The following is a 24,800-nucleotide window of genomic DNA, read 5'->3' as shown; positions in this document are numbered from 1 at the left end:
GGAAAATGGTCCACATTTTGGTTTTTGTGAACAATGTCACGATATACACAGGATTAGAAAATAGAAACCAGATATGTAGAGATAACTGATTTCATTTCTTTTGGATAAATACCCATGAGTGAGATCACTGGATCATATAATTCCCTGGGAATTACCCGGGGATATTTTTATGTCTTAATTTCCAATCTTTCTCCCTTTCAACCTTTTCTTTACTTTATTATAAAAATTAAGATTTTTTGTACAGTGTGGCAGAAGCAAGCATCCTTGATATTTTTTCTCATTCTGAGGTGAAAAAGAAATTAATATAATATTCACTGTATGTTTTTGTAGTTCCAGAAAGTTCTGTGCTGTTGCTGTCTGCATAATTGCTAATCATGACTCAATGCTGACCTTTGTCCAATGCTCTCCCTCTGTTGAGTTAGTCGTGATTCCCACTTTTCTTGTTCTGATTTTGTAAAGATATTCTAATTACAGTAAAAGATGTAAAGCTTTAAACTTGTCTTTAAAGCGTGCCTTTGAGTGATCATTTTGGTGGCATCGAGTGCATTCTCAGCAATATCCAGTCAGCGATGCTGGCCATCCCTTGACTCACCCCAAGCTGAAGCTCTGTAGTAACGATACTCTGGTTCCATATCCTTATGGCATTTGGCCGTCATTTTTTTTTCAACCTATGAATTTGCCCACTCAACATGTCTCAGGTAAGAAGAATTATTTTTGCCTTTCCGGTTTGGCTATTTCACTTCATCTTGTAACATGAGTCAGAATTTCCTTCCATTTCAACGTCAATAATATTCCATTCTATGTAACTATATTTTAGCCATCATTCCTCCTGTGTTCCATGCACATGTATATCTTTAATGTTGGGGATTACAGGCACAGGTGGTCATGCCTGGCTTTTATGTGGGTGCCAGGACTTGAATGGGCTTGCACAGCAAGTGCTCTTACCCATGAGTGAGCGCTCCATCACTTTTTGGCCATTTTCTTTCTTTTCTTTTCTTTCTTTCTTTCTTTCTTTCTTTCTTTCTTTCTTTCTTTCTTTCTTTCTTTCTTTCTTGTGTCCTGGACACACTCTGTAGACCAAACTGGCCTACGAGCTCACAGAGATCCACTTACCTCTGCCTTCCTGAGTGTTGGGATTACAGGCATGCCATTCTCAATGTGACTTTTTTTTTTGACTGATTTTATTTGTTGCAAATGCTTGGTTTCCAAAGCTCTTATGGTGCTCTTCCACTCAGTCTATGTTTATTTGAAATTTATAGTAAAACGGGAACCTATAACTTCCTGTTCATTTTGTTGTGTACACACACACACACACACACATACACACACACACACGTTTATTAGTGTACAAAATAAGGTTTCCCTAACCCTTTCGCATTCTATGTCATTGCACTTTACCTTGCTCTTCATATTAACTTCTATTTCTCTATCTTCTACATTCGCTGACTCATTAGGCATCCCAGGCTGGTCTTCAAATACGGGACCCTCCTGCCTTTCCTTCTTGAATGCTGGGATTACAGGCACGTGCCCCTGTGCCAGGCTTCATTTTTTCCCTCTATAACTTACAGTTGGCCAGTGAGTACCTCCAGTCAACTTTTTTTTTCCAGAATTTTCCATATGAAATTTTCTACTTGGCTTTATTTTAAATTTTAAAATTGAAAATTCACATGTAGTCAGGTGCGATTTTCCTGGCTTTCTGGAACAGCTAGATCTGCTTTGGTCTGTGTGACAATTCCAACCTCTCAGTAATCTTAGGATTGATATACTTTGTCCTTTGCATCGAGAGTGGTCAGATTTCACGGCTTCCTATGACAAATGACTTTGGACCATGTCCGGTACATTTTGACTATACCATTGCGCAGCCTCTGGATCTTGATACACTCATTTGGAAGATTGTTTTAGCAAGTAACACAACCTGGTTTGATTCAGACAACAAGCTCATTCTTTACTTCCTGTGATTGGTAATGACAATCCCACTTTAATTTTCCAAGCCTTTGCTACATTTGTTTGCATCTGTCCTGTTCATGAGCCTAAGACTGGAGGGTTCAAGTACAGAATTAATGAGAGTTCTTTCTTGAAGAAGAAGAAGGAAGAAGAGGAAGAGGAGCAGGAGGAGGAAGAGGAAGAGGAAGAAAGAAAGAAAGAAAGAAAGAAAGAAAGAAAGAAAGAAGCAACATCCAGGCACAGTGGCACAGGTCTGTAATCCCAGCACTTGGGGAAGCAGAAGCAGGTGGTTCTGTGAACTGGAGGCCAGCCTGATCTACAAAGCAAGTCCAGGGCAGCCAAGGCTGCACAGAGAAATCCTGTCTCAAACAAAACAAAAACAAAACAAAACAAAACAAAACAAACACCCTCAAGAGATTCATTTTTAAAAATGTGTATGGATGTTTAGCCTACATAAATATCTGTGTACCACATGTGTGACTGCAAAACTGAAATTCTAATGGGTGTGATCTGCCATGTGTTTTCTGGCAGTTGAACCTGGGTCCTCTGGAAGAGCAGCCAGTGCTCTTAATCACTGAGCCATCTCTCCAGCCCCTCATGATCCACTTCTAATTTAAAGAATCTCACACAGTGTCTTTTTATATTTTGTAGAGAGATCTTTGGCTGTAGTGAATAGGAGGATTGGACAGTAGTTGGTTTCTGGGGTGCGGTGGTAATGGACTCTGCTGGGCTTTTTAATTGAATGTTTGGCATTTCATAGTCATTTTACCCTAGAAAAGCTCCACTCTCTCTTTAGGACCTCAACCGGTGAAAACAGCAATATCAAACTCATCTTTTATCTCATTTATCATCATTTATCTCATTTTATATCATTTTCAAGGGATAAAACATGATGGGCAGCAGGCACTAGTAATTCATCCATAAACATTAATGCTTATTCCTGTTTGCATTTCCACAAAACTGCCTAATATATAGTATGTTAATATATATTTAATTATAATGATATTATAGTAATTATAATAACAGTATATAAAACTGATTTTTATAAAAATTGGACTAAGATTATTGAGATAAAAAATTAAGGCAGAAAAACTTAGAGGTTTTAATATGTTAGGTACTTGGAAGCTAATTGCTGAATGAACAAAATGAATGATATTTAAAATTTTGTTAAATCTTTTTGACATAATATAATGACACCATTTTCCTATAGGCACTATTTTTTTATTATCTATTTAAATTGAGTTTCTTATGTCTCTTCCTCCCTTCTCCACTCCTTATCCCTTCTAACTCTCCAACACAGGGCAGGAGAGAAAGAAGGTCAGTGTGGCAAGGGAGGAGGGTCCTCTTTAGCTACTTCCTGCTGGTAAGAGTTGTCAGGTTCCTTGGGGACAGTCCAATTTTTGGTTCAGGATATCTCCAACTTCTTCTTCTCAAAATGCAACAACAGCAGCCAAGAGCGGGGGTGGGAGGTGGGGAGGTGGGGGAGGGGGCAGCAGCCTTCTTTCTCAGAGCGCCGCCCCCTGGCACTTATTCCTTCTCCAGAGTCCTCAGAATTAAACTATCTGCAGCTAGCAAAGAGCCCCTCTCAGAGCCCTCATGAGGCAAATAGTTTTCTGCTGTGGAAATTCTGAATCAGTGCTATATCTTATACCTGGGATTAAAGCAAAAATGTGTTTATAACTGAGTTTTTAAAGACATCAAAACTTCCACTACCTTTCCCTCTTCCCTTTTCCTCTGTAAAACACCCCCTTGAATCCCCTACTCTCTTTTATGTTCGTGTGTGTGTGTGTGTGTGTGTGTGTGTGTGTGTGTGTGTTATGTAGGGGTCTCTGTGACCAGCACAGCCAGCAGTGTAACAATCTAGGGAAGTAAGAAGACAGCTCAACATGAATAAGTAGCAGATGTTGGTTCAAACTTTAGGAATCTGACACAAGGTAGTTTATTTTAGACATATTAAACATAACAAAATACGTAAAAATAAGTTTCATGGTGATAATTAACACAATCTTATGGGCACAACAATGCTCAAGACGTGAATATGGGGTACAGAGCTAAACAGAGAATTCTCAACAGAAGAATCTCTAATGGCTGAGAAGCACTTAAAGAAATGTTCAATATCCTTAGTCATCAGTGAAATGCAAATCAAAACAACTCTGAGATTCCAACCTACACCTGTCAGAATGGCTAAGATCAAAGAGTCAACTGACAGCACATGCTGGTGAGGATGTGAGCAAAGAGGACACTCTTCCATTGCTGGTGAGAGTGCAAATTTGTATAACCACTGTGTAAATGAACGTGGCACTTTCTCAGAAAATTGGGAATAGATCTACCTCAAGACCTAGCTATACCATTCGTGGGCATATACCCAAAAGATGCTACACCATACAACAAGGACACTTGCTCAACTATGTTTATAGAAGCTTTATTCATAATAGCTAGAAACTGGAACAACCTAAATGTCCTTCAACCGAAGAATGAATAAAGAAAACATGGTCCATTTCCACCATGGAATATTACTTAGCTATTAAAAACAAAGATATCATGCAACTTGCAAGCAAATGGATGGAACTAGAAAATATCATCCTGAGTGAGGTAACCCAAACCCAGAAAGACACACATGGTATATATTCATAAGTGGATATTAGGCATTAAGTACAGGATAACTATGCTACAACCCACAGACCCAAAGAAGCCAAGGAGGGCCCAAGGGAGGATGCTTGACTCTAACTCAGAAGGGGAAATAAAATAGGCATCTGAAGTCGATGGAGGGAGGGAACTGTGTACGAGAGGGGGTGGGGAGGGTAATGGGAGTGGGGATCATGTGTGGGGAGAGCAGAGGTGGTAGGGTAGGGGAAGAGAGAACAGAAACTGGTGAGGGGCATCTCTGGGGCAGGGGAGGCTCCTGAGAGTCTATGGGGATGACCCTAGCTGAGACTCGTAGTAGTGGGGACATGGAGCCTGAAGTGCCCACCTCCTATAGCCAGGTGGGGCTCCCAGTGGAGGGATGGGTACACCAACCTACCCATAACACCTTTGACCCAAAATTTGTCTTGCCTATAAGAAGTATAGGGATAAAGATGGAGCAGAGATTAAAGGAATGGCAAACCAATGACTGGCCCAACTTTAGACCCACCCCATGGGGGAGAGCCAACCCCTGACACTATTAATGATACTCCGCTATGCTTGAAGACAGGGCTCTAGCATAATTGTCTTCTGAGAGGCTTCCTCCAGCAGCCGATGGAAACAAATGCAGAGACTCAGACTCAAACAATAGGCTGAGCTCTGGGAGTTTTGTGGAAGAGTGGGAGGAAAGATAGAGGGAGCCAGAGGGGTCAAGGACACCACAAGAAGACCTGAAGAGTAAACTAACCTTGGCCCAGGGGGCCTCACAGAGACTGAACCATCAATCAAAGAGTATGTCTGGACTGGTCCTAGACCCCCCTACACATATGTAGGAGATGTGCAGCTTGGTCATCATACGAGTCCCCTAATGATGGGAGTAGGTCCTGTCTCTGACTCTGTGGCCTGCCTTTGGATTCCTGTCCCCTAGTTGGGCTGCCTTGTCTGGCCTCAGTGGGAGATGATGTGCTTAGTCCTGCTGCAACTTGAGGTGCCAAGATGGATTGGTACCCCTTGGGGGCCTCCTTTTTTCTGAGAGAAAGGAGAGAAGCGGATGGGTGGAGGGAGGGTGGGACGGTAGGACTGGGAGGAGTGGGCAGGTGGAGGAGTGTGCTAGGATCAAGTTGTAAAGTGGTTGATTAAATAAATGAATAAATTGAAAGAAAAAAAAAGGGTCTGGGGAGGATCTGGTGTGGCCTAGGCCACACAAATAGTTCAAGAGTTACCTGGCATTAAATTCCCAGGCAGAAGACAGATTACACATCTCTCCCTTTGAAAAGACAATCCTGTTTAACTTTCCTGGGTCCTCTAGGGCTTACCTGTGAGCAAAAGGGCTCACATGCCTCCTCCAGTGATAGTTACCTGTTCCTAAGTACATAAATACAGCCTCTGTCCAGTCAATGTTACTTTATGCACATGTTTTCAGGGCTGACTGTTTGGTATTAGATAAGGAACTGGTGTGCTCTTCCTTGGGGAAGACTATCTCTCCCTCTCAGATTTCCTTAGTCGCCTGTAGTTCTCTGTCTAGCATTGAGACCCCTTAGGCTTTCCCCTTCATGTTAGCACGTCATGTCTGGGCTGTTGTCCCTTGTTCAGATGCTTAGGTAGCCATGTTGGTGAGACTTCATGGCTTCTGACATTTCTAGGAGGGACAATCTCACAGCAAATTCCCTGTTCCTCTGGCTCGTACAACCTCCTACCCTCTCTTTCCCAGTGACCCTTGAGTCGTAGGTGAATGGCTTGTGCTGTAGATGGGTATCAGCTGGGACTGTGCTCCTCAGCACTGCATTTTTATCAGTTGGGGTTTTCTGTCATGGTCTCCACTAGACACAGTGTGCTACTTGCCAATTTTGCAGGCTTCAACTAGCTCTTTAAAGGCCTTGTCAAGTTAGCAGTTGGGCAGCTTGGAGGTGCCTCACAAAACAACATACTAAGGAACAAGGAACGCAAAGCAGATGAGGAACGTCACTTTTTCAATGAAATGACCCACTGCCTTCTTCTCGCCTCTTGCATACATTGTGCAGGGGTGTGTTGGGGGAGGGGTGACAATAAATGTTCTTATTTGTTTTCCTCCCATTTCCTCCTTTGCCAGGTGGGCAAAAAAGAACATGGGACCCTCGGCAGACCTCAAGTCGGTGATCCAAAGACTGTCAGAATTTGGACCAATTACCTCAGCCACTCAGTGTGGACGACAAAGTGCTATTGTGGTGTTCAAAGATATGACCTCAGCTTGCAAGGCTGTGAATGCTTTTCACAACATCTCAGTAGGCACAATGTTCCAGTGCTCATGGAAGCAGCGATTCATGTCAAAAACTGTAAGACCTTCTATTGCCAAAATCCTAATGGAGTTTTAAAATAATTTTTAATTTTTTTGAAATTATAATTACATAATTCCCCCTCCCTTTCTTTCTCCAACCCCTGCACTGCTTCCCATCTCTCTCAATTTATGAGCTCATTATTCTCACACACAACACACACACATATGTATATTATATATGATGTATGTATATATTATTTATGTGTGTATATGTCACATGTTATATATTTATTATATATAATGTGTGCATATGCTATGTATTATACATTTTTTATATATTATATAATGTTGGTATATGTTATATATAATATGTATGCTGTGTATTATATATTTATAATGGATATATGCGTTATTATAATGTATGTATATGCTATATATTATATATTTGTTACATGTATATAATGTATGCATATGTTATATATGTGTAAATGTGTATATGTTATATATAATGTATGTGTGTATAAATGCATAAATACAACCTGCTCAGTCTGTATAATGTTACTCAGATGTGTATATGCTATCAGGGCGTGACCACTCAATAGTGGATAACCAACTGGGGAGGGAAGACCATTTCTCCCACTGAACATTTTGCAGGTATCTGTAGTTCTGTCTAGGGCTGAGGCTCTGTAAGATTTCCCCCTTTCACTGTAACATGTCCATTGGTGTTCATGGGTGTAGCTTCTGTCACATCTCTAGGAGACATAGTCTCACAGCAGCCTTTCACTGCCTCTGTCTTTTACAATTTTTTTCCAACCCCTCTTCTGTAATTGTCCCTGACCTTTAGATACAGGAATTGTTTTGTGGATTTGCCATTTCAGCAATAGGCGTTTACCTATTTGGTACCACATGACATCTCGTTCTCTGCATTTTGGCCAGCTGTGGTTTTCTGTGATGGTGTCTGTCTGTTGCAAAGAGGTGAGGCGTGAGAGCTACACGTAAGGGTGTATAAGGGTGTAAGGGTAAATATTTAGAATGTACCTAGGAGTTACACTGGTTAGTCAGGTGGTTGTAGGTTCACCTCCAAGATCCATGACTACACTAGCCCTGGGTACATGGCTAAGTTTCCAGTACCCGTCATGCCTTTTTCTCTTGTTGAGTGAGGCCTAAGTCCAATTAGAGAGCTGTTGATTACTGTCAAAGTTTGGGTACAACTATTCTCCTAGTATTACAGTGCCATGCCAGTCATTGTTCTGGTTCACAGGCTTCCCTCCCTCCCTCCCTCCCTCCCTCTCCCCCTCCCTCCCTCCCTCTAACTTTCAGATCAGGATATAAGCCCTTAGCTACAGCTGCAGTGTTATGCCTATCTATCTGCTGTCATGCTCGCCACTACGATGGTCATGGACTCACCCTCCGAATCTGTAGGCAGACCCCCAATTAAATGCTTTCTTTTATAGATTGCCTTGGTTATGGTGTCTCTTCACAGCAATAGAAAAGTAACTAAGACCGGCTGTTTCCATATCCTAGCCATTGTGATAGAGCAGCGAAGAAAATGGCTGAGTATCTGTGGAACAGGGTATCGAGTCCTGTGGGTAAATGCTGAGGAGTGGTAAAGCTGAGTCATATGGTAGATTTATTTTTAGCCTTCTGAAGGTTCTCCACCTTCCAGACTGTTTGAAATAGTTTTGGAAGGTCCCATTTATCAATGGTTAGCCTCAATTCCTGGGCAAATAGCGTCTTATTCAGAAAGCACTTTCCTGCATCATGTATCTCACTATCTCTGTTTTCTTGCAGAAGTTTCAATGTTTCAGGGTCAACATTTAGGTCTTTGGTCCATTTGAAGTTAGTTAAAGTAATAAGAATAGGTATAATTTTGTTCATTTACAACTGGACATCCAGTTTTTTAAAGCTCCATTTGTTGAAGATGCTGTTTCTTCTCCAGTGTATACTTATGGTATTTTTGTCAACTATTAGATGTACTCATGTTTGATTTTGTTCCATTGACCTACATGGACTTTTTTGGTGCCAGTACCATATTGCTTTTTTTCCCTTTGGCTTTGTGGTATATTTTGAGGCCTGAAATGGTCATTTCTACAGCAGTCCTCTTTTTGCTCAGGCTCATTTTGTATATACCGGGGTCTTTTGTGGATCCATGTGAGTTTTTGAATAGTTTTCCTATTTCTATAAAGAATTAAATAGGGATTTTGACCAGACAGCATTAAATCTATAAATTGCTTTTGGTAGAATAGTCATTTTTACAATCTTCCCATTTTCTAGTGTTTTTCTCTGTCTTCTCGTTCAGAGATGTAAAGTTTTCATTACATCCTGTGACAGGTTAATCCTAGCTATCCCACATACATTCTTATGGCTTATTTTATGAAAGTTTTTATTTGTCATGACTGAGGCATTCTCATCAGAGCTGCTGTGTTAGTCATGAAAAAGGCACAGAGAACTGTGTATCATTCAAGCAACAAAACCAGAACTTGCAGCAGACCCTTCCTCTGAGAAGTCTAGCTGCCGTGGTGGTCTTCACAATTTTGCCTTCCTGGACATGAAGTTCATGAGTGCATTCGTGCATTCCTCTGATGTCAGCCTTTCCTGGATTATGGTACACTCCTCAGCATTAACAGCATATAGCTTTTGTTTCTCGTTCTTTCTCATTAACTCTTTGGAAATTCTCATCGCCTGATAAAAGAAAACCAGCAATAATGTTAAAAGTTATACTAACAGGAGTGATGTTATACTATTCTTTTTGAGTCAGGTTATCACAATGTGACCTTGGCTGGTCTGGAACACACTATGTAGACCAGGCTGGCCCCAAACCATAGAGATCCACCTTCTTCTGACTGTTAAGTGTTGGGATTACAGGTGTGTATGACGATGCCTGCCTAATCCTACTTTTTACATTGTTTATTTGTGTGCATGGGTGTTTTGTCTGCTTATATGGCTGTCCCATGTGCATGCAGGGTCAGATGAGAGTACTGGATCTCCTAGGGCTGGAGGTGCAGCTGATGCACCACTATGTGGGTGCTAGAAATTGAACCCCAGTTCTCTGGAATAGCAGCCAGTCCTCTTGGCTGCAGAAACATCTCTCCAGCCCTCGAGATCTACTTTACTTATTGACTGCTCTGCTTTAATGAATTGATCCAATTAAATCTTTCTAAGACATATGCAATGGGGTAACAGTGCTTCCCAAGCCTGAGTGTGTAGAGATCACTACCATGAGTGTGAGGCAGGCTTGTTACTGTACAGTTCTAAACTGCCCCATATGGATACGAAAGCTTCTGGTCCCAGGACCATACACTCAACAGCAAGAATGGAAGAGCAACTGGCCGCTGGCTTCCACCTTCACTAACGGAAGTGCTGTAGAGAGAGGATCTTCTAAATACAGTCACCCTCCTCACCTCCCACCTGAATTCAAAAGTAAAAGAGCTGGGTGTCTACTGGTGTCCTCCTGGGGTCACACCCATGAGGGACCGTCCCTTTGCCTTTGTAGCATGGAAATGAAATGCCCATCTGGTAAGTTCTTTTAAAAAAATCACAATTCCAAACATTACACTAAGTTTTAATACAAAATCTAGATGTGACTAAGGCCAACTAGAGACAAACATGTCTTGTCGTCTTAGGATGTGTCCTCTAAGGCACATTTTCCCCTCGGGAAATGGTTTCCATGGTCCCCACAAGTAAAATCCAAATACTAACGTTTGGCGGGAGCTTCACATATGCTTTCAGCCTGGTCCAGACTTCTTCTTGAAAAGTGCTTTCAGGGAAAACCTCCGTGACAAGGCCTTGAGCCCAGGCCTCTCTTGCTGTGAGCTTCTTCCCAAAGAGAAGCATCTCAGTTGCCTGCAATGCAAAGCAAGACACGACCCTAGCTTAATAAAGCGAGGCCTCAGTTGACTTCAGAACAGCCCTCTTTCAGGAGACACAGACAGACTCATGGCTCTTGAGGTTGCTTTCTTTCACAGGGACGGGGAAGCTGTTGGCCTCACTGGGCAAGGGTCTGCAAACAGCTGAGACCATAACTGTGTCTGCCTCTTGAGGGGCTGGAAGGACAGCTGCTTCTGTGAGGGTCTATGCTGAAGTGGCAAGAATGGGAACTCCGGGGCAGGAATGGCCTGAACCCCTAGTAGCTATGGTTTTCCATGTGTACTGTAAGGTGGGGTGGGCGGGTGGGGGTGAGCAAAAAAAAAAATATGACCAATATCAAAAGTCTCCTATATGGCTGGTTGTCCTAGTGTTGAGCCCGAAGCGTGTGAGTGAAGGGATACAGAGATGGCTTATATTGTAGTTTTTATAGAAATATAAAAACTGAGGCCAATGAGCAAATGCGCTCTCTACGGTTGCAGTTGCTCCTTTAGCTGAGTAAACACATCCCAGATGATCTAAGTCTGCTAAACTTTTCAAAGCATAACTGAGGAATAATTTGGGCTCTGTGGCGACGGCATGGTGAGGTTAAAGAGATGAGGTTAGACAGATGGCTCAGCCATTAGCAGCACTGGCCGCTTTTGTAAGGGATCCAGGTTAGAAGATCCCATATGCTGGGCTCACACCGTATGTCATTCTAGTTCCGGGGGATCCAGTGTCATCTTTTAGCCCCTTGGGCCATGATGCAGTGGGGCCACAGATAAACATGTAGGCAAAGCACTCATATACAAAGATTTAAAATAAATCTTTAAAAATCAATGTATAAATATACACTATACATGTATGCATGTGGGGGGGGGCATTCACATAAAATAACTAACAGTCACCAAGCAGCTTTCCTACCATACTAAGATGGTTACTAATGCCTGCTCAGCCCTTCCCTCTGTCCCCATCATCTCCACGGAGTCACTCCACGGAGGACAGACTAGCTTTGCACAAATACAGAACTAGATCTGAGCAGCCAGTGGGCCACCTTGGGAGTCTCAACACACAACAGAACAGCTTGTAAAAGACAGTTGTAGGGCTGGGCATGGTGGCGCATGCTTTTAATTCCAGCACTTGAGAGGCAGAGCCAGGTGGATCTCTGTTAGTTCAAGGCCAGCCCGGTCTACAAAGCAAGTACAGGACAGCTAAGGCTACACAGAGAAACCTTGTCTCAAAAAAAAAAAAAAAAAAAAAAAAAAAAAGACAGCTGTGCTTGGAGTCACAGTGACTATGGCTTCATGGGGCTGTTAGGAGCTGGTAACTGAGAGCTAGGCATGGTGGCGCACACCTGTAATCCCAGTGCTCAGGTGGTAGAGGCATGGGGATCACTGTGAGTTCAAGGCCCCTGGTGCTGGCACTCACATGGCCCAAAGGGAAGATGTCACCAAGTCATCTCAGTGGATTTTGCTCATCAACCCTGGACAGATCACTCCTCAAGAGGCTTTCCAATCCTAGGCCTTCAATTGATGTCACACAGCTGTGGGGGACAAGGTCCTGTGCTGCCACCAGTGTTCCAGCTCTAGCCACCAGCTATCAGACACTGTCCCTGCATGAGGCACTGCAAAGAGAATGTCCCGACCTTTCCCTTATATCCCGCCTTTGCCTGGATCCTCCATGTTGCAGAACACATTATCATCCTCAAAGCTTTGCCCAAAGGAAAGGAGAGGGTACAGGATTGCCTTGGCAACAGAGATGACACACTACATTTTAGGTTTTTTTCTAACTTACCTTTGCTGGGCCCATCATCTTTGGAAACGTGTAAGAGGAGCAACCTTCTGGGCTCTGGCCGAGGTGGCTGAATGGAGTATGAAATGTTGCCTAGACGGGACAGGGAAGAAAAGAATTTCTGAGTTATTATTTTATTTTAACTTTATACTTGGTGTGTGTGTGTGTGTGTGTGTGTGTGTGTGTGTGTGTGTGTGTGTGTGCGCGCGCGCGCGTAGTCTAGAATCTCACCATTCTTACCTTAGCCTCTCAAGGGCTAGAACTATGGATATGTTTTACTATGTCCATCTCACTGTAGTGTTTTGTTTTTTCCCCCTTCATTTTATTTTTATTTTATACGCATGGCTGTTTTGCCTTTATGTACTGCACATATACGCAGTGTGCACCACATATATGCAGTGAGCTCAGAAGAAGGTATCATATCCCCTGTGACTGGAATTACATATGTTTGCGAGGCATCATGTGAATGCTCAGAGTCAAACCCAGATCCTCTAGAAGAGCTGCCAATGCTCTTATGTGTGCAGTTCACTGTCATGAATGGATGAAGATATTTAAATTAATATTATGTGTTATTCTTTATATACAAAATTCACATATAGTGTGATACAAATGGATTTGTACAAAAACTATCTAGCCATCACCAACTCCATATGCACTACCCTGAAGGTCTCCTCTGTGAACAATCCTTTCTACCATCTATATTATCGCTGCCAGCTCTTTATCCCTGCCATTTTGTCCTTTTCTAGAACATTACATTCATGGAATCCTACATACAATAGATCTTTGTATCTTGCTCCTGTCTCTTAGTTTCAGGTTTGGGAGTCGCCCATGCACTACTGCACATACTGGTAGCCTCTTGTTGTTGCTGCTTTGTTGTTGTGTCACCATTTTCTGATCTACACACACTATTTCCAGTGTTGTGGCTATTATCAAGAGGTCCAGTCAACAACCATAGACTTGTTTGATATAAAATATACAATTACCAGCCGGGTGTGGTGGCGCACGCCTTTAATCCCAGCACTCGGGAGGCAGAGGCAGGCGGATCGCTGTGAGTTCAAAGCCAGCCTGGTCTACAAAGGGAGTCCAGGACAGCCAAGGCCACACAGAGAAACCCTGTCTCAAAAAACAAAACAAAACAACATATATATATATATATATATATATATATGTACACAATTACCACTTGTCAGTAATACATCAATGATGCTGAAAAACAAATCTGTTTCTGATTAAATCAAAGAAGTAGTTGTGAATGTTTGTGTGCCCATGTCTGGTTGAATGTACACTTTGCATTCTGGTGGGTGGCTAACTACCTCTGAGTGGAATCATGGGTTATAAGCAAAGTGTATGTTTATCTTAAAGAAGGTGCTGACCTCCTCCCCAGCACCGTGCCACGGACATCCCACATTGAGGCAGGACAGCCCTATGAGCTCCATGACCTTTTTCAGCTTCACGAGAAGTCCTTGTAGCCTAAACCACATCACTATGTGCATGGTGGTGCCTCATGTTTTCAGTTTATGTGTCCTTTATAACTAATGATGTTGAGAATCTCTCTGTATACTTAAGAGCCATGGGTAGAGCATCTTTGCTGAAGAAAATGCTAACATGTTTCCCACTGTTTTTAAAGTTAAATTATTCGCCTTTTTATTTTCAAATTTGTAAGAATTCCTTGTAGACACAGGTTACAAATAGGTATCATGCAAAGAATTTTTACTTGTCTGTGCCTTATCTTTCCTTTTAAATTAAAACATTTTTGAGTCGGGCGTGTTGGCAGAGCACACCTTTGATCCCAGCACTCGGGAGGCAAAGGCAGTTGGATCTCTGAGTTTGAGGCCTGCCTCTTCTACAGAGTGAGTTCCAGGACAGCCAGGGCTACACAGAGAAAACTCTGTCTTGAAAAACAACAACAAACAGAACAAAACAAAACAAAAACAAAAACCACCCACCAGCCACCAGAAACAAATAACCACAACAAAAATGTTTTGGATAAAGGGGCTTATTGTGTAGCACAAGCTCGCCTCAAGTTTACGTCTCTTGCTTCTGCCTCTAGAAGCATGCTGGGATTATAGGCATACCCAGATGGCCTTTTTTTCTGTATGGGGAGAGGCAGAGGTGAAAGAAGACCAACTCACATCCTTCTACCCTCTCTACTTCCTTCCTAAGTACTAGGATTATTCCCACATATCACTATAGCCAGCATCTACATCCATTTCAAATTTATTATATTTATTTATTTAGTATGTGCATGCTCATGTGTGTGTGTGTGTGTGTGAAGGTCAGAGGGTAGAGCTGGTTCTCTCCTTTCATCATTTGGGTCCCAGGCTTTGGACTTGGGCTGTCACACTCGGTGACAAATGCCTTTGCTTTGCTTGCTCCTTAGAGAGGCAGGCTATTTTCAATGCTCTCTCTCTCATGGTTTAAAGAGCCATTATGTTTTGTTTCTTGTGTGCCATTTCTCTTCTCTTCCAATTCTTACACTTGGTTCTTGATGTGTTGCTTTATAGACATATTTTTTAAATATTTTACAATGACCAGCTTTTGTTGACTTGAGTTAAAAACATAAAACATGTTTTCTCAACCTTCCATTTGTCTTGATTTTGCCCCAGAGGTCTGCTGTCTGGCTTCAGATCCCACAGCCAGGTTCAAGAGTAGTGATTTAGATGATAAGCACATTCACTTTTTTCTATATTTAAAACTCACATATAAATGGTGCATTTGCTGGCAGAGAAGCTACAAGCATTTGTAGGCCCCAAACCAAATATAGTATTTGTGAGTCAGGGTCTTACACTATAGCCTAGACAGGCTGGCCTCAAACTCATGACAATCTTCCTGCCTCAGCTTTCCAAGTGTTTGGATTACAGGTATAAACCAACACACACATATGTTTTTATGTTTTTGATGAATAAGAAACATCTTTGAATAAGAATCGCTGATATAAATAGCCATACTCTTAGATTTAATTTCTAATAGACAGTATGTATTTTAATGCATATTTGTAAGAATAGATAATATATGCAGCGTGTAAATAGAAAGATAAAATACTCTCATTAATGTTACTTTTTTTTTCACCCCAGAAAACTTGGTCAAGAAAATGTACTTCAAGAACAAAATCAGAAAACTAAGAAAAGCCATAGTTAAGGAGCCATAAACAGGTACCCACACCTGACGATGAGCAGCTGTTACAATGCTTATTTCCAGAGACAGAATGGTGGATGCAGTTAAGGGCTGAGGCTCAGCAACAGGCTGGTTAAAGGCCTTGGGACAGTTCCTTGTCTCCCTGTGGCAGCTTTCTCTATCTGTAAAACTAGTGTGACGCCATAGACCTGCTGTGTGTACTGAGTAAAATGTGCATGTGTGTAATGTGTATTAACAGAGAATCTACACACAGTGAGCATGCAAACATCCATTTGAACAAATTTAAAACTCACATAGAAATGGTGCATTTGCTGGCAGAGAAGCTACAAGCATTTGTAGGCACAAAACCAAATATAGTATTTGTTTACAAAGTCAATAAAAACTGAGGAAATCTCTTCTGTGGTGAAGTAAGAAACATTAACACCTCCTAAGGAGAAGGCACCGGAAGAACCTGAAGGTTACTGGGCTGTAATCCTGGAGTCAGTGTTCTAGGCTCAAGTGCTAAGACAACTGTTATCACGTCTGGGTTTACAATAACAAAACCCAGAAAGAGCCTAGGAGTTCAGCAGTCAGGGACTGGTGAGATTTGCTAAGTAATAGAAACCAAATGCTAGTACTGGTTTCCATTTGAGTGATTTTTTTTCCCCAAATACTAAATTCCACAATGTGTATTTAAGGTTAAACAGCATGTTAGTATGAGATACCTAGTTAACCTGGTTAGTGGAACCAGTTTCCCACATTGTCACACCCTAGCCAGAGGCAGCCATGATGTATCTATTCATTTGGCAAACTTCCTGGATGTAGTCCATACTGTTGCCTACAACCCTCACATTGTATATTCAGCCCTTTGGCCCTAGCTGTCTACTACACCCCCTCAGCCACATCACCCACGCAATGAAATGGTTCCTTTCTTGTTTCCTCCCTCCATCTTCCCTCCATTCCTTTCTTTCTCTGATGTTGCCGGGGATCCAAGCAGAGCCTTGCATTAGGTAAATGCTCCACTATTGATCAAAATCCTACTCTCAATTTTTAAAACTGAAACCATATTTTATTTTGCCTATGTTCAAAATATTTTACTTTGGGCCACCAAAGAGAAACACTGTGGTAAGAGTAAACATTGAAATATTAAACACCATGGTGAACAAGAGTCTGAACTGTGTTGAAGCCTCAGAATAGCTGGGACCTATAGTTTTCTAATATGCAATGGAGGGAGAGTTGTGCGTGGTCATGGTCCCTTCTCATTCCAGAAGCCTAAATACTAGGCTTTGTGAACTAGGAACAGAGGATCAAGCAAACTGCGCAGAGGTTAGTTCCTCTCCTGCAAACTTTCAATTATCTCTTGAGCACCTGTCAGTAACATGGAAACTGAAAATTGAACAACCATGTATTCTGATTAAAACACAAGACCATCAGAGTCAGGGCGATGCTCACAATACCAATGTTTAGAAAAACTAATAACAATGAAGGAAAAGCATAAACTGCCAAATTAGACTACGTCTTTAAGAACTAACTGAATCACTTCCTCCTGCTTTGGTCATGGCTTGCTCTCTATTGCTGTGGTAAGACACTGACCAAAAGCACCTTGGGGAGGAAAGGGTTATTTGGGTTACAGGTTCCAGGCCACAACTGAGGGAAGCCAAGGCAGGAACCATGGAAGAGCAGTGCTCACTGGCTTGCTCCCACAGCTTGCTCAGCCTGCTTGCTGATACAACCCAGGGCCACCTGCCCAGTGGTGGCATGGGCCACAGTGGGCTGGGCCATCTCACATCAACCAGTAATCAAGGCCCACAGAACAATCTGGTGGAGGCACCTGAGTTCCCAGTATATCCATGAACTCCCATGACACATTTAGTCCCAGCCACTGGAAAGGAGACTCACAGGAGCTCACTGATTAGCTAGGAGGAGACTTACCCTGTCCGACGCATAGACAGCATCAAATAGTCCTAGGATGGTGACGGTGATTCCTACCGCGGGGCCATTTACTACTGCAACCAGAGGCTTGGGAAAGTCTATAAAACAGTTTACAAATTCCCTACAGAAATGGAAATAGGAAAGCATGAAATATTTCAAAGTAGCACTACCTAACCATAGAAAGGATTCTACAAATTAAAGCTGACACTACCCTAATGGATCACTTTCCTAGACTAAGCCAAGATTCTTTTATAGGGGCCTAATGATTGCTACAAGCTGAGCCTGATTCACGCTGTTTTCTGGGCAGTGAGCCAGCTGTGACCTGAAAGATCAAATTGGGTGACTGAACGCATGACCCCATATTACAGCACAGGGGACTGAAAGACTCAGCAGAATGGGGAAGTTGAAGCATCCAACCTCCTTCAACACCTTCCAAGACTACTTCCTGTGTACAGCCGGCATTTGCAGACACTCTGGAGATGGGAACCAAGGCAAGGCGGCTAGCAAGACTAGCCATGTAGGCAAGCTCTGTATTTGAGAATGGGTCTCAATAAATAAGTGGCAATCAAAGATGAATTTAATGTCTACCTAGGACTCTACACCCGTACACATCACATACATACCCAAAGACACCTGGGTCTACACACATGCAAGACATGCATTCGTACAGTTACGCCATAAACAGATATGGGAAAATGGGCAAAGAGAATGAACCCCTTGGTATCAGATGAATGTCCCTCTTACCTCAGTTCCACAGCACACTTTTTAGCTAGGTCCTGTATTTCACCATCAACATTAATCAAGTTACTTAGGTCATTCCCGCTGCTGTAGTAGTCACCAGATCCTGTCAACAGTACAGTCAACAGAGCCATGAGTCCTTCGTGCACCTACTTATTCTAGAGCTGCTGTGCATCTGCTGTTGTGCAGGGCTCTGGGCCAGGCACTAGGAGAACACTGGTGAGTCTCATACACACACTAGTGGCCGTTAAAGAACATAAGTAAATGGTGATTGTGTGACGACAACAGGACAGATGGAACAGGGCCAGTCGATCAGGGGTGTCTAAGAAGGATCTCACTCAGGAAAGGGCAGTTGGACTGAGATCTGAGGGACAGGCAAGGCTGGCAGAGGAGGAACAGTGCAAACGAAGTTCTGTGACTGAGGTCTGCACAGTCATGTGACAGACTGAAAGAAGAGGCCCCAGGACTGAAGCTGAGAAAGAAGAGGGTGCAGGGGAGCTGGACAGTGTGGGTGATCACAATAAGATCCACTGTCTCTATTCTAAGAGCCACTGGAGGTGTGTGTTTATTATAGTTTGCCTACAGTGAAATGGCTACTTTTTAGTGAGTTTTATTTTGAGAGAGGATCTCAGGTAGCCCAGCCTGTCCTCAGACTCCCCATGTAGCTGAGAATGACCCTGAGCCTTCACCAGTATCTAAGTTCTGTGTCACCATTCCCGTGCTGGGGATCCAGTCCAGGGCTTCTTGCCTCACAGGAAAGCACTCTGTCTCAGCCTACTTCCTAGCACCCTTCCATCGTGTTGATCACCGTAAAACCTGGAGTGATCCCAGGCCCAAACAAGACATAGTGGCTCTCCCTTATCCATAGGGGATGCAGTCCAAGATGGTCCATAAATCTCTGAAACATGGGATGTACCAGGCTCTACAGTATGTGTTGTGTTTTTTCCTTTCCAGTTGGTCCTCTGGACTTTCAGGTTTTACATCTATGAATTCCACCAACAGAAAATATTTAAGGACAAAAATAAAGTAATTTTACTGAATATTTGCAGACTTTTTTTCCTAGTGACTGCTCATTTCTAAACAATGTGATGAGTACTGACAAGGCTCTGTAAGACACTCAGAGTGAACTTCAGTGTATGGACCATGTGGGTCTTCTATGCAAATACCGCATGGCTTACAGTAGGAACATGAATGGAAGAAGTTCTATAATGATGAGAGTCATGGAACTAATTCCCAGAGGATGCTGGGAAGGACTGTATGTGACAAAGTTCAGTTTGCAGGTTAGGTAAGATATTTACAACAACAAACTTTAAAAATAACAATACACTACGTAAGAGTTACTTAAAACATCCTTTTTTTCCCCTAGAAACTTATTCTACTTATTTCTAGAGCAAGAGTCATGTCACATAACTGTAATTTTGGGAGACGAAGCCACAGAAAGGAGCATTCAGTTAAGAAGGGCTACAGGACGGACACCTCAGAATGTTCCAGATGCTATTTCTAGCCCCGCCATTCCAGCTGCCCCAGTGAAGTCACTTTCAGACTCCATCAACAGAGTAGAATTTCTGATCAATACTGCAGAACTCACATGAGTTGAACCAAATAACACGTACTCTTATTTTATCGATTTTGCTGAACCATTTTTAAAGACTCCTCTATGTGTTGTGTGGATCAAGCTTTGGTTTCACTGTTGAGCAGAATCTATGAATAGACAAAGAATGTCTAGTCATGCATTTTTGGACAGCTGAGTTGTTTTCTTCCCTGACTCTTGTGACAGACACAATTAAGCTTTACTTACTGGGACATACAATTTGTCATGGATAACTATCAAAGAGTAGTTATCCTAGGTCCATGATATTATGGTACGTTTATAAATTAGACCATTACACACTGGGGAAAAAAACTTCCAGAATTATCACTCAGTTCCTTGCATATTAAGAGACTTCCTAAAAAGAGAGAGACTTCCTAAAGTAGAAATTGAGTAAGTCTGAGCAAGTGTCTTACCTGTGATAACAGTTATAACCGAATTATCCGTGCTGGCATTTTTAAGTGCAAGAATAATTTCCTGATACATCTATGTAGACAGAAAGATAGGGAAAAGACAATAAAAATAAGATCCATTATCTACTGGGCTGAGCCAGCATATGAATCTGAAAGACTTCTCTCATCACAGTGCTAAACAGTCTATAGGAATTGTATAAAAAAAAAAAAAAAAAGAGGCTGCCTGAGAGGATTTCCGATCCATTCCTCTGACAACTCCTGGGTGAACATGATGTACAGGTGTTGTGGCAGAAGCACCAAATAACCAATTTGTTCCAAAAGTGATCAAGAGAGACACAGTCCTTAAGCTTTGTGGCTGGACAGTTACTATGTTCTAACAGGGATGGGCTGAAGGAAGGGCAGGGGCAGCACACAGCTTGTCAGAACTGCTGAGGGAAGGTGGCTGGGAAAATGGTCCCTGGAACAGCATCTCAGCTGTGGCTTCAAGGAAGGGTAAGTGTCCTGGGCAGCTGGGAACTGACAACTAATGCCAGAGGCTGGATTCTTGAGACGCTGTGCTGGGGAACAAGGGTACTGTCCTCTGGACATTTCTGAAAATCTTGCTGTGCTTTTAGTACATTTTCAAAAATCTGTATAGAGTTGCTTTAATAAGATTCAAAGCGGGAAAGAGTGATGTGGAGGGTGGGAGTTTATAAAGACGCTGGAAAAGTAAAAGCACATGAATAATGTTATTTCTTATATGAATAATGATGTCACTGTTTAGGCAGGGGATGGGAAATAACTCCCGGGAAAGGAGACACAGAAGCCAAAGTGACTGGCTAGAACCGGGGCCAGGACAGAGATGGGTCAGTTCAGATGCTCCTGCTTCCCAGCCGTAGGAACTTACCAAGTTATTTCTTTACCCGCTGAACTATTCTGTTAAATAATGGTGAAATGGCCCTTGCAAAAATACATAAGCCTCTGTGCAAGAGCTGCTGGTTCTTGCACGCTGCAGTGTGTAGCTGTAAGCACCCTGCTTGCACACAAGTGTCTAGGGCAAACAGACACGGAGGTCTCAGAACAAAGTGCCTTATCAATGTTGAAGGCACATGAGCAACTTTACAAGCTTCTTTTTTTTTTATTATTTATATTACATATACAGTGTTCTGCCTGCATGTACACCTGCACACCAGAAGAAGGAACCAGACCTTATGATAGATGGTTGTGAGCCACCATGTGGTTGCTGGGAATTGAACTCAGGACCTCTGGAAGAGCAGACGGTGCCCTTAACCACTGAGCCATCTCTTTACAAGCTTCTTAAGGTTTCACATTAGCATGCTGCTGCACACTGCAGGTGGCAGCCTTTATTCCCAGTTCACCTCCAAGCATCTGAGAAACTCCTTGTAATATCAAGAGGAGGAGCTCAAATGATTAACTTATTACCAGTGTAGTTCAAGGGGAAATTCAAAATCGCCCCATGAAGCAGTTTATTCAAATGGGACTATTACTATTCTTTTTCTCCTCTCTTCTCCTCTCCTCTCCTCTCCTCCTCCCCTCCTCGACTTACTCTCTTCTCTTACAAAATTTTCTCTTCTCCCCCTTTCCCCTTCTTGTACAAAATTAGGGTCCACAAGCATAGAAAAGCTCAGAAGGCAGTGACATGAAGATACTTTGGGGAGGTTTATGCTCCCTTTAGGGGGTCTCTGTGTATCTCCCATCCACACTCATTCGCTAAGACTGACTTAACTGACTTGTGCTTCCATCCATAGCAAAGCTTCATTGCCTTCTGGATATGGAGACCTACCGGAAACTCCCAAGTTCTACACAATGCCCAAGTCTGAGGAAGGACGCCAAACACTCTAACCTCCTTCCACAAAAACAGAAACAACGCTCCAGTTCTACAGTTGCATCAGTGAAAGAAACAGAAGAGGAGAGAAATGTGCCCACGCCCTGGGCAGGAGCATCACCTCGAACGTTATGGCGTTCTTTTTGGTGGGCCGATTGAACATGATCTTCGTGATGCCATCTTCAGAGGTTACCACGATGTTCTTAAACTCCTGGACTTTCTCATTGGCTCTATGCTTTCCCTGGCTGGAGGCTTCAGAGGAGGGACTCAAACTGGATACGAGATCCACATAGCTCTGCCTGGCAGTTTCCTGAGGAGCAGATGACAAACACCTTCTGCAATTTGAGAATCAGACTATGCAATGAAGAACAGAGGCTTTGGCTCACTAAAGATACATCATGACTTCAGAGGCACTGGGAGAGGTGACCCGTATGTGCCATTCCAGCCATTGAGAGGCTGAGGCAAGATTGTGAGTTACAAGGCCATTCTTGGCAACAATAATGAGAAAACGAACTTCAAAAAACTCTAAAGGCCCCATTGATTCATTCGCTGAGACACCAAGCCTACTGTCCTCTAGTCAACAACATTAAATAAATTTACCTTCCGTGGATCCCATTTATCTTTATTGACAAAGTCAAGCCTACCCGGCTTAGGCATAGTGCAGGATCCTTCTGTGGCCTGTGAAGAGAACAGGGGTGATTAATATGCAATGTGTAAGAAGAGGAAGCCTTTGAGAGAGTGGCTCTGGAAATCTAAGAGTTCAACAGTTTTGAATTTGTGATTATCGCTTTCACAGGAAGTGAAAATGCAGAGTCAGTTTTTAAAAGGCAAGAAACATTTGGAAGTCTACACCATATCCTAAAAACCCATCTATGGGGACAGAACCAGAAATTTAGTGGTAATCTCTGACTAACTGCTCAGCAGGGCTGTAGTTGCTGTAGGCAGGGATAGGGTACAGTTCCTGATCCTTGGGAAGTTCATCTGAGAGTAATGCCAAAAAGAAAAGTAATTTTGTTTGAGCGTTGGTGGAGCGAGTACCCTGAGATGAAGAAAATACCCAACTCAGCTACTTTGCAGAAGTGATTTTTAAACAATTTGACATTTTTGGCTTTTGTTTATTTGCTTTGTTTTTGTCAAGATAGAGTTTCTCTGTGTAGCCCTGGATGCCCTGGAAGTCCTGGTAGACCAGGGTGAACTTAAACTCACAGAGGTCCACCTGCCTTTGCCTCCTGAGGGCCGAGACTAAAGGCCTTGCCACCACTGCCCTGGCTTACATTTCATGATAGAGTTAGTTAACAGAGAACAGAGGAGACCTTGAAAATCACAGGCGGTGCAGGCTCTGACTGCACCCAAATCCCTCCCTCCCCCTCTCCCCATCTCCACTCCCCCTCCCCCAGAACAGCCTTCCCGTCCCTCCATTCTAACTGCTTTAACTTCCGACATGAGCTGCAAGGCTTGAGAGGGCTGGGGGAGCATGTTCTCCATGTCACCTCATTTCAACAGTCCACGGGAAAGGTTCGCGGCAGCCCGGCCAGCAGTGGTATTCACGGTAACAGTTCCTTCCAGGGAAAGGACACAAAGTAAATAAGCCCAGGGCAAAAGCTCATAGCATGGAGTTCAAAGGAGAAGGCAGTGTGCCACTTTTACTGCCTTTCCCCTAGAGTCAGGAAAGGGAGTGCCCCATATTGATGGGGACATCATAGTACGCACAGAGTCTTGCCAACAAGACGCTCTTTATGGGTTCAATGTCCAGTTTTGCCAGTACTCCAACATGCAGGCAAACCTGCCTAGCCTACAGCCACCCCGTACCCGAAATCCACTGTTAGACTCTCCCAGCAAAGAAAGCTATGTGCCAAGCACGACAGGTCATGAGGTTAGAGAGTACCTCCGAGCAGCTGAGGGCAACGCCTTTTTGGAAGGGTAAAAGTCCTTGACTGTACACATTCCTGATAAATAGATATTCCTGCCAATCATCTAGAAGAAGATTAAAAGACAGCATGGGTGTAAGTGGTGCAGATACACCATGACTCCTTTACCACTGCAACTTAAAAGGTTTCTCAATATTATTATATTGAGCAGTTTCCAAACATTCACAAAAAAAAGAAAGAAAGAAAGAAAGAAAGAAAGAAAGAAAGAAAGAAAAAAGAAAAAAAGGTGAGGCACAATGGGCAATTAATCCAATTGAACATTCACTAAAATTTGTAACAGGCACTTCACCTATTTTCTTTCTTTTGTGCTTATTGCAAGGAATCTAAAACATCTCACACGCCCACCACTTTATTTGAGCCTTGAATACTTACTATGCATGTCTCAAAGGGCCAGCATTTTATTATGTAGCCAGTGGCACCGTTAATAATAACCACGACTCCATGGTTAACTCCATGCTAAAACTCAGCTCATATTCAAATTACCCCAGTTGTCCCAGAATATCTTTTCTGTAAACTTATTAAGCAAGGACCAAACATCTGACTGTTACATCGATAGCATCTCTTTATTTAGGAGAGTCACTTGGGGCTACCCTGTGCTTTAACAGTATTTTAAGGCCTAACCCTAATATAAAGCCTGCATACAGGCACCCCAAAGTGGGTCAGCCATGTAACCCAAACATTCAAGCTGCATATTAAAAGGACTCAGAATATTTTAAAGATATTTTATCTTTATGTACGTGAGTGTTTTGTCTGTATAGTATGTGTATGTATGTATGTATGCATGCATGCATGCATGTATCTATGTATA

General features: G+C 42.7%; 2 protein-coding genes across 10 annotated transcripts in view; one reads left to right on the top strand and one right to left on the bottom strand.

The window, feature by feature from the left end:
• The window catches only part of LOC311605559 (testis expressed protein 56-like), an 88,055-nt gene that overhangs the window by 22,302 nt on the left and 40,953 nt on the right, over nucleotides 1–24,800 (top strand). For 2 of the 7 annotated variants that reach the window (XM_084796210.1, XM_084796209.1), the window contains 3 exons: nucleotides 6,656–6,878; nucleotides 15,529–15,606; nucleotides 17,756–18,085. In XM_084796210.1, the coding sequence (XP_084652336.1) occupies nucleotides 6,656–6,878; nucleotides 15,529–15,576 (271 nt within the window). In that variant the 3' untranslated portion in view covers nucleotides 15,577–15,606; nucleotides 17,756–18,085. Of the gene's footprint in view, nucleotides 1–6,655; nucleotides 6,879–15,528; nucleotides 15,607–17,755; nucleotides 18,087–21,987; nucleotides 22,179–24,800 lie in introns of those variants that run through there. The other 5 variants (XR_014782007.1, XR_014782008.1, XR_014782006.1 and 2 more) reach the window with 5 other exon arrangements.
• Nucleotides 9,187–24,800, bottom strand: part of ECI2 (enoyl-CoA delta isomerase 2) — a 60,820-nt gene continuing 45,206 nt past the window's right edge. For 2 of the 3 annotated variants that reach the window (XM_084796207.1, XM_084796208.1), the window contains exons 2-9: nucleotides 22,665–22,742; nucleotides 22,186–22,374; nucleotides 20,243–20,312; nucleotides 18,245–18,344; nucleotides 17,501–17,621; nucleotides 12,458–12,547; nucleotides 10,520–10,663; nucleotides 9,187–9,502 (exon numbers count right to left, since the gene is read on the bottom strand). In XM_084796207.1, coding sequence (XP_084652333.1) covers nucleotides 9,347–9,502; nucleotides 10,520–10,663; nucleotides 12,458–12,547; nucleotides 17,501–17,621; nucleotides 18,245–18,344; nucleotides 20,243–20,312; nucleotides 22,186–22,374; nucleotides 22,665–22,721 — 927 coding nt within the window. In that variant the 5' untranslated portion in view covers nucleotides 22,722–22,742 and the 3' untranslated portion in view covers nucleotides 9,187–9,346. The remainder of the gene's footprint in view (nucleotides 9,503–10,519; nucleotides 10,664–12,457; nucleotides 12,548–17,500; nucleotides 17,622–18,244; nucleotides 18,345–20,242; nucleotides 20,313–22,185; nucleotides 22,375–22,664; nucleotides 22,743–24,800) is intronic. The other variant, XM_084796204.1, reaches the window with a different exon arrangement.

Source organism: Acomys minous, assembly GCF_964271855.1.
Source record: "Acomys minous genome assembly, chromosome: 9".
Classification (NCBI taxonomy): Eukaryota; Metazoa; Chordata; class Mammalia; order Rodentia; family Muridae; genus Acomys; species Acomys minous.
This window is presented reverse-complemented; position numbering and strand designations above follow the sequence as displayed.